The 12,031-nt window shown below is 35.5% G+C and overlaps 1 protein-coding gene across 2 annotated transcripts in view; it reads right to left on the minus strand.

The window, feature by feature from the left end:
• The window catches only part of LOC120418183 (furin-like protease 1), a 404,647-nt gene that overhangs the window by 39,278 nt on the left and 353,338 nt on the right, over positions 1-12,031 (minus strand). For both annotated transcript variants that reach the window (XM_052711106.1, XM_039580483.2), the window contains exons 3-6: positions 9,438-9,653; positions 8,724-8,852; positions 1,745-2,226; positions 1,471-1,676 (exon numbers count right to left, since the gene is read on the minus strand). In XM_052711106.1, the coding sequence (XP_052567066.1) occupies positions 1,471-1,676; positions 1,745-2,226; positions 8,724-8,852; positions 9,438-9,653 (1,033 nt within the window). The remainder of the gene's footprint in view (positions 1-1,470; positions 1,677-1,744; positions 2,227-8,723; positions 8,853-9,437; positions 9,654-12,031) is intronic.

The raw sequence follows: 12,031 nt of genomic DNA on the forward strand, positions 1-12,031 counted from the left end.
TGAAGCAAAGAATATTTTTTTCCACTATGATTTTTGTGTTTAAATTAATCAATGGCTTGTTGCCTAGATATTTATGCGATCGAATTTTACGAGGTAGTGATCTTCATGATCATTTCACACGAAATGCAGATGCACCACGCACTCCAAACTTTTTTTTTGGAGCTGCACAAAATTCATTGTTTTATAAGGGTGTGAATATATTTAACTCGATGCCCAGACAAATTAAACAGTCAACGACAATAGCAGAGTTCAAAAGCCGGTGTTGCTCGCACATTAAATTAGTATTTTAAGTTTGACTTCATATAATTATATATTGACGAAATTCTAAAACGAATGTACAAGTAAATTGCTCAGTATGACCACATGATGATGATGGATTTTTTTTTATTTTTGAAATGTTGTTTAAAATTAGAGTTCTACAAAGGTTTGAGAATCGCGCGCGATATGCAAATATAATGTGCCTCTTAAGTTGACGATGATGAAAGTAAATGTTTCTTACTATGTATGATAAAAATTGGTAGTTGCTCTGAGGACAGGAGAGCTCGGAAAGCTATAGGGAAAGCTAGTCTAGTAGGTTTTGGCGGTCGAAAGATAGGGTTTCGAAAAGTACAAATCTTCAGGCAAAACTCGTTACGTACACTCTGTCAGGTAAAACAGTAGGGTGCGATTTCGGGCAATGTCGTTGTAAGCTTGGCACTTAGTAGAAATCCAGTTCACTGACATGGCGGGCGCCGTTGGTGGCCAATGACTGTTACCTATTCGCAACTGATCTAGTTTTAGCAATCATGGTGTTTTATCTTTTCGGCGCATTCATACATGCTGTTGATAAGGAAAACACCACTAGATCGTCAAAGCCTATGATCAGTAGTGCTGAAAGGATATTACGGTTCTGTTCAGCAACGGAGGGGGAACCATGGGTGGTCTCTCATGCTCATGCTCTCATGCTCAGTTTATGTTATCATAACTAAATTTGTTATTGGTTTGATATTGGATGAATGCCAAAACAACTATGAAATAACATTTTTTGTTGTGGAAGAATACCTCCAACTGTTATTGGGATGATCGGATTAGTTGTTAACAAAAACTAATAACAAAGATTTGTTCGAAGAAAAAATGTTATTAGTCTGTTATTACAATAACAATCCAATAACAAAAAAATCAAAACGATGAATAACAAATCTTGACATAAAATGTTATTCCCAAGTTATTTCCGTCTGCTCGGGACATTATTATATTGATTTTTGAGGGATAGTGATAATAAGGTAACGACCGAAAACCCAAAAAATGATCGTCTAAAAAGTGACACTTCGATATTAAAAGCAATGGCAATGTAAGTTTAATTTGTTTAAAATAGGGACTAAACCAACCGATTAAGAAAATCATTATCATTTTGAATCATTTCCATAGAATGTATTAGAACAACAAAGGTAATTTTTAGCTATATAGTCAAAATAAATTATCACCACTCACCGATATGCTGCAGGTCACGCCACGTCAGGTTGCGATTCGCTTCCAGCACCAGCGCGGCAATTCCGGCCGCCAGCGGTGCCGACGCGGACGTTCCCGTGTGCGAGGACGTGCACGAGTGGTGCAGATCCGTCGTAATGACCTGCTTCTCGTTGGTGTTCCCACTGCTGTACGTCGTGGCTAACGTCGAGCTGCACATTTCCGAGAACCTGTTCCGTACGTGAAAGTAAGCTTAGCATCATTAAACTGTTCCGCCGTCATCGTGTAACACACTCACCAAGGCACGAGTCCCTCCTGGGAGGCACTCGAAATCGACAGTGTCCAGATGGAGTTGGTGTAGCCGTCGCAGTTGCAGTTGTCGTGCTCGCGACCCCCATTGCCGGACGCCCAGATGAAGATGGAGCCCTTTCCACCGCGACCCTTGCGGACGCCCTCGATGAAGGCCCGCGTGGCCATATCGCCCGGACCGTCCACCGTTTTCCCGTCGTCGTCCGGACCCCACGAGGCACTGTAGATGTCGATATGTTGCGAGTGCAGTCCCAGCGATTTGGCCTCGACCACGTCCGTAACGTCCCCGTCCAGCATCCGGACGCCACCGACGCGAGCTCCGTACGCGATGCCCACGGCACACTTGGAGTTGTTGGCCGTTGCGGCGACCTCACCGGCGCACCGTGTCCCGTGCCGGTTCGAGTCCGTTAGGTCGTAGTGGGGCATTGGGTCGCCGTCGTTACCGTTGACGTCGTACGACGCTCCGGGGTCCTGCGGGTGGTGGGGGGAAAAAGCAACAATTAGAATTTTTCAAAAGCTTGAATCGGCTTCCCCGAAATTCAAATTGAAATCAATTACCCCGAAAAAGGGCAGCCATCTGTGAGTAATTTGTGGCAAATATGTTCGCGTATAACCACACCACGACTAATTGGATAATTTAAATAACAAACTGCGCACTTTTGACCAACTACCCCCCGAAATGACGAGTCGGGGAGGGTGTCGTTTTCCAATCAACAAGCATTAATTAGAGCCTGATATTTGGAGCTAATGGAGCAACCAAACAACTGATTCGGTACAATTTATGTGCCTGATAGTGTTATCGAGCACTCGTCGGTATAATTATGCGTAATTGGCAGGTGGAATTAATTTGGTAGAAAATCGTTTGGCCTCTTTTTTTCGTGTTGTGGGACAGGAAAAAAAAATTGGAGGTGGGTTGATGTGCTAGTATAGCATTTTATCTTAATGTTTTTTTGTGCTTGAATGTTTTGTGCAAATAAAATTATTGAAATGTCAAACCATTTGGAAAAAAAACGCATGTTAAAAATTTCCAATAGTTAAAAACTAACTAAGAAAAGCACTGTAGAAATTGTGATTTGTCTTGGCCATTCTCTTTTTGAGGAAAAATGCAAAAAAATCATAATTTCATGCAAGTGACAAGTTTAAACAAATTAGTTACAATTCTCTGGATTTTGGAATTAAACAAAAATTGAGGAGAATCAGAATAAGACTTTTATAGGATTAAGATAAGGTTTGGCCTCACTGTTAGTGCATCTATCCTGGAATTTCCCGGGAATTTTCTGAAACCGGGGATTCCCGAATCCCGGGATTTTTTTTTATTTTGTCCCGGTTTTCCGGAAATTGAAAAAAATATACACATTTCAGTCTGGATATTATGTTTAATTCTAAAAAAAAGTGGAACAGTTGTTTAGTGTCCGGAACAGATCCGTAAAATGCATTACATATTTTCTGAGTGGTTTTATATTTTAAAAGATTGAGTATTATATTTAAGTATTTTAATGTTTTCTAATTCGGGATAAATTTTCAAACATTATTATTAAGGCGGCATGCCAGTTTCAACACTTTGAAATTTCACGGTAATTTCGCAGTTCTCTTAATTCTGCTTAAAATCAATTAAAAAATGTGTAATTTAAGAAATATTGTATACAATAAAGTTACTGGAAAGTTAGCAATTGTTTGGATACAAAATATAACCATCTGACACTAAAAAAGAAAAAATCATAAAACATTGCAAAGTACTGATTTTTTTTTCTCAACATGTATTGTGTTTTATACCAAATTGAATAAACTTTGTCACAACATGTAAACCAAATTGAATAAAAAAACAAAATTTAACAATTTTTTTTAATTTTCCTAGTGTTTTATGAAATTTGTTTATTGCTTTTTTAATAAATTTAACAGATATCTCAAAATAAAATATCTCAAACCACTCTGCGTTTCTTCCGTTGCAGTTTTGAATAACGTTCTTTCGAGTTCTTTTTGAAATTTTATGTAATAAAGAAAAAATGTTCATGTTATAAACTACATACCCATAGCATGTTACAACCAAAGCTTATTTCGCGAGAAATTTGCAAACAATTATCAGCATTTCGTAAAACACTGCACACAGAAAAAAAATGATGGCAATATTCATCAGGAAATGGTGACAGATTTTGTGGCAAAAAAAATGATTAATTTTACCCCAGAAAATCAAAAAATGATGAATTTTCATCAGTTTTTGATGAATATTCATCAGGTTCACATTTTTACACATTTTTTATGTAATATTACTCAAAAAAGATGTAATATTCAACCTACCAAATTTTCAACATTCCAAAATCCAACTTTTTTTTTCTGTGTAATGAACAATAAAAAATAGTTCCAAAATGCCTGTTTAAAAACTTGTGGATTGAATGAATTTAAAAATTATTGTTTAAATACACTGAGACGCAGTTGGACAATAACAGCAAAAAATTGTGTAAATTTGGAAGGTGTAATTTTAGAAGGTTGAGTATTACCTCTTTTATGATGTAATTTTACCTCAATTTAGACGGAAAAAGAGAAATTACACCAGAATAGTGGTAAAATTACACATTATCAGAGGTAAAATTACACATTTTTTCTGACATAAAAGATGTACCCCTTTTTAGATGAAATTTTACCATGATTTTTTTGTTCTGTGTACATAATTTCGAATTTCGCGGTATTTACCAAATTTTACGGCCAAGGGCAAATTTCATGGATTCGCGGGTTCAGCGATTGTCCACTATTCATACAAAAAAAAAAATGTTTTTTTATTTCAAAAAGGTGTCCACGTGGTTTATGGATGGTCCTTAAACCACTGACATATTGTTCAACAAGCGCCATTGATATGCTCGAGAAATTCATATAAAATCATTCCAAAAGAAGTAAGTAAATAACTCTATCACGTGCTTCATTTCTGTCACGGCTTTGACAACCTCGACAGAGCCGGAACGATTAAGTGAAAAAAACCTTTTCAGTTTTTCCATCAACCCAGCAAGGGAAAACTCGAACTCTGTCACAGCAGCAAGAGCTCGCAGGCAAACAGAAACTTTCGAGAGGAAAAACGCACGATTGAATTGGGACAAACGTGTTCTGAATTGGCGATTGATGGTGTTTACCTTTTGCACACACGGTTTAGTTGGGGGAACATTTGGGTTGTTGGGACATCCCAGCAAATCCAACTCGTTCAACGGTTTGAGTAGCTTTTGTCTAACCCTTAGTGCATGGATATTAAATCTTTGGTTATTGCAAGTTAGTGAAAATCACAATTAAATAAATAATTGTATTGTTATTGAAGTATTTTTAATATAATATTCCATTAAAAATTTACAAAAAAATAAATAGATAAAGGTAATCTCAGGGTTAGCACTGTCACCCACGGAAAAGTTAGAACAACCTGGATGGACACCGGTCACGAAGCAGTGCAAACAGAAAAAGAGGGGATAGATAAATTTGTTCAGGCCAAAACACCTGGGTAAAAGTTGGGCTTGACCATCCCTGCTGCTGTACCATAAAACAACAATTGCCGAATGCTGAACTGTGTGGTTTGGGATTTCAGCGACTCCACAGATGACAAAAAAAATTAGAACAAAAAATCTGTGTGATTCTACCGGCTAAATGACTGTCGAATGTAAAGAGAGCAGGATCACATATGGGACAAGGTGAAAAAGAAAAAAACTTTTATAATCCGGTCATTTAGGGTTGCTTTTTTCCGTTGCACAACTGCATCGGACGAACAGTACGTGAATGTGTAATTATGAAAGTTTTCCTGGAAATGGTACCTGTGTGACAAGGATTTAGCTAGAGGATTGTTTGGAATTTAAAATTTCCCGGAATTCGCCATGAAGCTGTAATTACATAATAATACTTGTGGCTTTTTTAATCGGATCAAATGAATGATAGAATAATACAGCAATTCCATTTGAAATGAGAGCAATTCTCTACCAAAACCGGAAATGGATTTTATTTGTATTTTTTGATTTGGCTCAAACTTTGTGGGGGCCTTCCCTATGACCAAATAAGCTATTTTGTGTCATTGGTTCACCCATACAAGTCTCCATACAATTTTGGCAGCTGTCTATACAAAAATGGTACGTACATATTCAAACAGCTGTAACTTTTGAGTGAATTTTCTGATCAATTTGGTGTCTTCGGCAAAGTTGTAGGTATTGTTGAGACTATTGAGAAAAAAATAGGTACACGGAAAAAAAATATGCAGATCAACTCTTTTTAAAAAAAAACTCAATTTCCAAAAATACGTATTTTTTGATTTTCGAGATTTTTTTATTTGTTTTTGGGGACAAAAACCCGCAACTTTTGAGCCATCAAGAAACATGGTCAAAAAATCTGCCGCCAAGTTATGAATTTTTGAAAAAATACTGATTTTTTGAAAAAAAAAGAAATTTCATGCAAAAACAAATTTGACGTAATTGTTTTATGTAAAATTGAATTATCAATCGAAAAGTACTTTACAGATTTTTTGATAAAGGGCTCTGTTTTCAAGCGTTTCTTTTACTTAAAGCGGCTGTATCTTAGCAACCCGAGGTCCAATCTTCATTGTCTCTTAGACAATTTTATAGAAAATTTTGGTCATAGGGAAGGCCCCCACAAAGTTTGAGCCAAATCAAAAAATACAAAAAATAAAAATGGTCGAAATCGGCCGATTTCGTAGAGAGTGGCTCAAGGCATTAACCGAACAAAAAGTTCTCCGATCGGGCTCAACATTTTTCGGGGGTTCCTTGTCCAAAATAATTAGACCCCTTTTTGCCATTAGGGTGGTCCCAAAAATTGCCATTTTCGACAATTTTCACAAAAATCACTTTAAAAAAAAAATCATAGCTCCGCGCCATTTCAACGGATTTTTCTGTCTTAGACTCAAATGAAAGATGATTAAATGACCAAAGAAAAAAAATTGACGTCCGAAAAATCTAGCCTAACATTTGAAATAGTCGAATGAAACTTTAAAATGCCGCTTTGACGGTGTCTGGACCACACCACACATGTCTGAAAATATTTTTATCGGAATCCTCGGCAATTTTACGTTACATATAAAAAATGAGAGGTGTTCATTAACAGGATTTCGAGATATGATTTTTTGAAAATAAAAACTGTGTTTTTAGCGCGTCGTGTGCAAAAACGGAAAAATAACATATATTTGGGTACCAAAATTTATTGTTATTAAAAGATGCATCTCTTGGTACCCAAACATGTCAAATTAATGATAATAGTACCCGCATCACAGTTGAAAACATATTTCAAAATTCTACATTGAAAAAGGTAGTTTGAGGCAAACCATTACCTTTTAGCAACAGAAAGAATCCTTTTTGTATTTTTCTTCCCCAAAAATATGTAGTTTTGTAAAAATGATGGTAATATTCATCAGGGAATGATGCAGATTTTGTGCCAAAAAAATGTGTAATTTGCATCAGGAGCTGGTGAATTTGCATCAGATTTTGGTGAATTTTCATCAAGTTCACATTTTTATAGATTTTTTATGTTATATTACTAAAAAAAGAAGCAATGTTCAATCTACCAAACTTCAAACTTCCAAAATTATTTTTTTTTCTGTGTATATGATGATCAAAAGTCAAAGTCGGCCAAAAATGACGTAAGACAATTATGCATAAAAAAAACACTTTTCCTTTAGTTGATCCAAATTTAACATAAAAATAAGCATAGAACCCCTTCAGAATTCACGTGATTTTTTGCGTTTCTCAAAATTCCTTAAAAAATCAAACTTTTGAAAATGTCTATGATTAACAGATTTTTCTCATTTAATATTTTAAACCAAATTTTTTAGTTTTTATTTTTATTGAATGATCTGAAAATTTTACGAAAGTTTCAGAGATTTTCAAAGTCTCAGAGAAAAAAAATGAAAAATTTTCTCAGCTTTTCAAAATATTTTTTTTAGCTGTTGGCTTTCCTTCATATTTTTTTATTAAAGAAAAATGTCAAAATTTCCGGTGCACTTCATTAAAAATTATGTTCAATTGCATTTAGCTCTTTAGCTCCTAAATTCTTTTTTTGTAATTTTTTGACCCATTTTCGATATAAAAAAACAAATATTTTTTTCAAAAAATCTATCACTGGAACAACATTTTGCACGATCACCGACTATGCCTCAAAAGATAGAGTTTTTTTGATAATGTCCTATAAACATATGAAAGACAATATGACAACCTATGAGCTCCTTTTAAAAAAAAACTTTAGATTTTTTTTTGAGTCTCTTAAAACATATCAAAATATTGAAAAGTTCAAAAATACGTATTTTGGGAATCTAACTTTTAGTGCAAGAAACTTATAATGAAATGGGAATTTTTTTAAGTGTTCCTTTTTTCAGAATAATTCCAATTATAATAGAAAACTTTGTATGGACAAAGTTTTATCGAAATAAAAAAAATACAAATTAAAAAATCGCGAATTAATTTGCGACATTCTAGAGAACTACTCTACTGATATTTTTGAGAAAATACTAGATCTATTTCAAAAAGTCATGTTCAACAATCTTCCAAAGCTGAACCAGATATGGATTATATTTAATTTAAGAACTCATAAATTCAGAAGTTTCAAGTTTGAACAAATGTCAACAGTTGACAGAAAATTCAATTTTAACCTTGAAAACTTCACAGGCTGCTGTCAACTAGTTTTTGAGTAAAGTAATTGCGATTTGAGTAAACTAATTGAGTTTTTATCAAAATATCTCCTTTGAGCACTCTCGGCGATAGCATTAAAAAAATCTTTGGGTAAATATCAAAGGTCTAAAATTTAAATTGATTTTCGGGAGAAATAATAAACTTTCTTTTGAAAAATATTTTGCATAGAAACAAACCATAAACATAGGACTTCTCATAACTTACAGAACCTTTTCAAAAACGCTAGAAATGTCTTAATTTTCTTGTCCGTCAGACCCATTTATAATACATTTTGAGGACATCAATTTACGAAGAAAAACAGCGAACTATACTCACGTAATTATGCTCCAGGTCGGGATGATCCGACTCGAGGCCGTCGTCGAGGATTGTCACCACGACGCCCTTCCCCGTTACGCCCTCCTTCCACGCCGGTATCACATTCATGTCCAGGCCGTTTCCTCGGTTCTGTGAAGAGAAGGCATTGGTTTTAGCTTGAAGTTTTCTTTTTATTATTGTTAAATTAATGTTTGATGGTAAAAATCAGAAACTTTATGGAAATTGTAATAATTGTCATAGTTTGAATGAAATCTCAATATTGTTTAGAGCAGGGATGGAATAATCGCAAAAAAATCAATTTCGCTAGCGAACTTTCTTCACCCGCGAAAGAGAGAGGAGGCAAATCACGCAAAAGAAAATCGCTCCCGAAATTCTTCAAGAAAATCAATCTGCTGATGATTTTTTGTGAATTTCCTTGTCAGCACCACTTAAAAATATTTATTTCACTTTGTTTACAAACATTGTCCATCTACAAAATGTGACAGGTCGTTTTTCGACGTGTGACGTTACACTTGCAAGTGTAGTAGTGAATAAGATGTTCCGCCGAATAATCAAGATGATGATTTTTTTAGATTCCTTTTACCGATCTTTCGTGCGCGAGAGAGGAGAGCCATGCTCCTTTCGGATTTTTTCTCTTGATGAACGTCCAATGATTTTCTTTTGATGATGATTATTCCATCGCTGGTTTAGAGTTTAAATTTGAAAGAACCTTACCAGGTACCACATCTCGGGCCACTTGGGATCGTTGAGCTGGATGAGGTAGGGGCTCTTCAGGGGCCGAAAGTCCCGCTTGGTGCGCCGCTTGGCCCGCTGCTGCTGGGACCAGTGGATCCGGTCGTCCTCGTCCAGCCGGCGCTGGTGGGGCGCCGCCGGGTTCACCGAACGCCGCTGCACGTGCCGATGCTCGAAGTGGTAGTACCCGTCCAGAATCTGAGGGGGGGAAAACGAGAGATAGAAATTTGGTTAGACCTTCCGGTGGAATTAAAATTTAGCTGAAATTTGTGCGAAATTCGCAGCGGAAAAGGGGTACTAATTTTAAACACAAATTAATACAGTTATGCTGCAAAATATGCAAAATATTTGCGTGCGAAAGTGGGCTGCCACGTGTATGCGATTAGGGTGGTACACACAAACAACACGCACACACACAAAAGTGCTTAAATAGTTTGTGGTGTGCCGCCAAATTGGGCGACAGCTCTCCATAACACATATTTGCATTTCGGTGATGAAACGGAGCGAACTTCTGAATTTCAATTGTGAAATTTTGGGCCACCGATACCGAACATTGATTAAAGTTTTTAATTAAATTTACTCCGCGCGCGCAAACACACACACACACACACGTGCATGCTTTTGAACGCGTGTGTGGCAGCTGTCCAAAGTGCGGTGGATGGCTGTGTATAGATTTAGCGGAAAACCAGAACAAGGTTTCGACCGGGTTAAGCAGAAGCCATTTTGCTAGTTTGTGGCATCGGTGGATCCATAAATTCAACCCCATTATCAAAGTTTGCAGCTGGCAGAACGGGAGTATGTGGGTGTTGATTAAAATTACAGAGTTATGTTTTGTGTGCCATCAACTGATGTGTTTGTTTTTGGAGAAAAAAAAATATATGTCTGTTTTGTTATAATTTTAAATTCAACCAGATTGAATAACTCTTCATTATTTAGTTCTATTTGCTTTTTACTTATTTATTTAAAAAAAAAAAAACACGAAATAATTTGAAACGGATCGAATAGTAGGTAATAGAGACACTTTTTTTTTTCATATTTTTAATTGAAAAAGGTGTAGTTAAGCTTTTTGCAGTTATTTTTAAGAAGATTGTTTATTTAAGGCAAGATCAAGGGTTTTTTTTTCTGCGTCAGATGATCCCCAAACTATCTTTTTTCCTGAGTAGAAAAGATTGTTCTTTAAAAAAAACTGCAAAATTTTTAGTCAGGCTTTATTATATATTTATTTTTTTTATGTTTTAGATAATTTTAAAAGTTTTGTCTTCTTTCTTTAATATTAAAAAAAAACAAGGAAATAGAAATAAAAAAAGAGCACTGCGATAGTGGAATTACATTTATTTTCGATTTTTACAGTACAGAGAACATTGCTGAATATTTGTGATTTGATAACTATTGTTTTCTACCTGCATTTTTTTTTCTCCTTGTACGCTTTAAATTTTTTTAAGCTTGTTTATTTCTTTTGTTTATTTGGTGACCGAGCCACGTAGCCCAGTGGTAACGCTTCCGCCTCGTAAGTGGTAGATCGGGGTTCAAATCCCGGCTCGGACCAACACAACTGGTGATCGTTTCCCTTCTGGATTCAATTCAGAATAAAAACGTTACTTAATCCACCTTTAGGTGGTTGGTGCCTTCCTCTCATTTAAAGAGTGATTCCAACTCCCCTGAAGTGTTCACATGGTTTATATTGATCACCCCTAACGTGATCACAGCACCAAAGAGGTCCTTATAAAAATAAGACTATTTGTCAAAATTGTACAAACACCGCCGTGGGGAAATAGATTGAGGTTATGTAAATTCAGAGCATTTTTTAAATTGCTTGTAATTTTAAATCGGTATGTCAGATCTTGAAAATTCTTAATCCACAAGAAAGGTCATTTCAAAACCTTTCTAAAAATATATAATATGACAGATTTCCATGCAAAAACCACCCTTTTTGGCAAATTGGCAAATTTGTATGCAGCAGTTTTTTAAGCATAACTTTTGATGTGCTTTACTTAATCTTATAAATTTCAATAGGGACTTATGGGACCCCAAGACGAACCGAATGAGGCCAATACGGTCAAAATCGGCTCAGTCAGTGACGAGATATTCCAGTGACATTGATTCGGTACACATGTCTACATACAGCCAAACACACAGACATTTGCTCAGCTGGTGATTCTGAGTCGATATGTACAAATGAAGGTAGGTCTAGGAGATCTAATTAAAAAGGTCTTTTTTCGAACTATTTGAAAGCCTTTCCTCAGTAAGGTGAGGAAGGCAAAAAATAAAAATATTGAAATTACAAGCCAAAGTATCTACATTTGCATGGAAAAGGTGTTTTAAAACGCATTTTACACTAGTTCAATTGTTTTGCAATTATTAATTTTCCAAAAATGTAAGATTTGACGAAAACAAAAATTTGAGCGAAAAAAACAAATTAACGATAGTAAACATCGACAATTTTTCAAAAATTCTAAAGATGTTTGAATCAACTCAAACATGCTTAAAATGATTCTAAACGCAGGGGAATGCATTTTTAATTGATTTCAGCTGATTGCACTTCAATTTCCAATGAAATTTTGAGTTTTTTGAAAAAA

Source organism: Culex pipiens, chromosome 3, assembly GCF_016801865.2.
Source record: "Culex pipiens pallens isolate TS chromosome 3, TS_CPP_V2, whole genome shotgun sequence".
NCBI lineage: Eukaryota > Metazoa > Arthropoda > Insecta > Diptera > Culicidae > Culex > Culex pipiens.